This window comes from Empidonax traillii, unplaced genomic scaffold (assembly GCF_003031625.1).
Source record: "Empidonax traillii isolate 1590-97213 ecotype Southwest subspecies unplaced genomic scaffold, ASM303162v1 scaffold2930:size16949, whole genome shotgun sequence".
In the NCBI taxonomy this organism is placed as follows: Eukaryota; Metazoa; Chordata; class Aves; order Passeriformes; family Tyrannidae; genus Empidonax; species Empidonax traillii.
Window position 1 is genome coordinate 15,549 of NW_020958123.1, and position 1,401 is coordinate 16,949.

The 1,401-nt window shown below is 57.0% G+C and overlaps 1 protein-coding gene across 1 annotated transcript in view; it reads left to right on the forward strand.

Annotated features, from left to right (window-relative positions):
* Window positions 1–1,398, forward strand: part of LOC114072295 (class II histocompatibility antigen, B-L beta chain) — a gene marked incomplete at its 3' end in the record, with an annotated part of 13,458 nt that extends 12,060 nt beyond the window's left edge. Inside the window, 4 exon segments of the mRNA XM_027910208.1 lie at window positions 313–463; window positions 1,155–1,199; window positions 1,202–1,246; window positions 1,249–1,398. Coding sequence (XP_027766009.1) covers window positions 313–463; window positions 1,155–1,199; window positions 1,202–1,246; window positions 1,249–1,398 — 391 coding nt within the window.
* Between the last annotated feature and the right edge of the window lie 3 nt (window positions 1,399–1,401).

The window sequence follows — 1,401 nt, forward strand, 5'->3', positions numbered from 1 at the left end:
TTTGTTAGTTATTAGTATAGTTTGATCTAGTATACCTGTTCGGTGTCCCTTTTGTTCCCTTTTGTCCCCTTTTTCCCTTTCCCTATCCCTGCGGGGGGTGGACCCCCTTTTTCTGTGTATATAGCATCTTAACTGTATATAACTGTAATTTGCGTAAATATAGATATATTTTTATATAAGCAGCTTGATCGTGGGTTCTTTAATTTTTATAGTTTCTTTCTCCTTTAACCTAAGGGAAGAAAGAAGAGGAGAAGGGAGCTGCTGTCCTAGCTTTCGGGCATTTGGCAGGGAGCCAAGTCCAAACCGTCACAGGGGGTCTTTGTGGGGGACACCCCGTATGGGGAGAAGACGGCCAGGTACTGGAACAGCCAGCAGGACGTGCTTGAGGACAGACAGGCTGTGGTGGACTGGTTGTGCCGGAAAAGCTACGAAGTGTCCACCCCGTTTTTGGTGAACCGCAGAGGTGAGCGCGGGGCAGAGCGGGTCCCCTCGGGAATTCCCCTGTCCCAGAAACGACCCTGGAGCCCCTGAAACCCTCCCTAGGAATCACCGCTGACCCCTCAGCCCTCCCTGTGCCCATCCCCGTGGACTTTTGCCCCCTCCCAGTTCCTCAAAGTCCACCCCAGTCTCTCCCAGTGCCCCCCACTCCATCCCAATCTCTTCCAGTGCCCCCAATCCATTCTGATCCATCCCAGTCTCTCCCAGTGCCCCGCCGCATAACCCCCCCTGGTGCCACCCATCTCCCACGCTTTAGCCAATCAGAGCGCGGTTTTTGATGAATCATCAGTTGCCGGGCAGATTCGCAGCTCAGAGTTCCCTCTCCAGGACTCCTCCCAGTTCCGCTCGGTTCCTTCCCCGTCCATCCCAGTCCTTCTAGTCATTCCCAGTCCTTCACAGACCCTCCCACTCCACTCCCAGACCCTCTCACTCCATTCCCAGTCGTTCTCATTTCAGTCTCAGATCTCCCAACTCACTCTCCAGTGACCGCCCCTCCCGGCCATTCTCTTCTACCCCAATCTATTCCCAGTCCCTCCCAGTGCCATCCCAGTCAATTCCAGTGTCATCCAAACGCCTACCAATGCTCTATAAACCCTCTCCCTTCTCTCCCAGTGCCACCCGCCCCGCAAACCCAGTGTCTCCCCCGTCTCTCCCAGTGCCCCCCAGCGTGTCCATCTCGCTGGTGCCGTCGAGCTCCCAGCCCAGCCCCAGCCCCTGCTCTGCTCCGTGATGGATTTCTACCCTGCCCGGTGCAGGTGAGGTGGTTCCAGGATGGGCAGGAGCTGCCGGAGCACGTGGTGGCCACCGACGTGGTCCCCAACGGGGACTGGACCTACCAGGTGCTGGTGATGCTGGAAATCCCCCCCCGGCGCGGGGTCACCTACACCTGCCAGGTGGAGCACG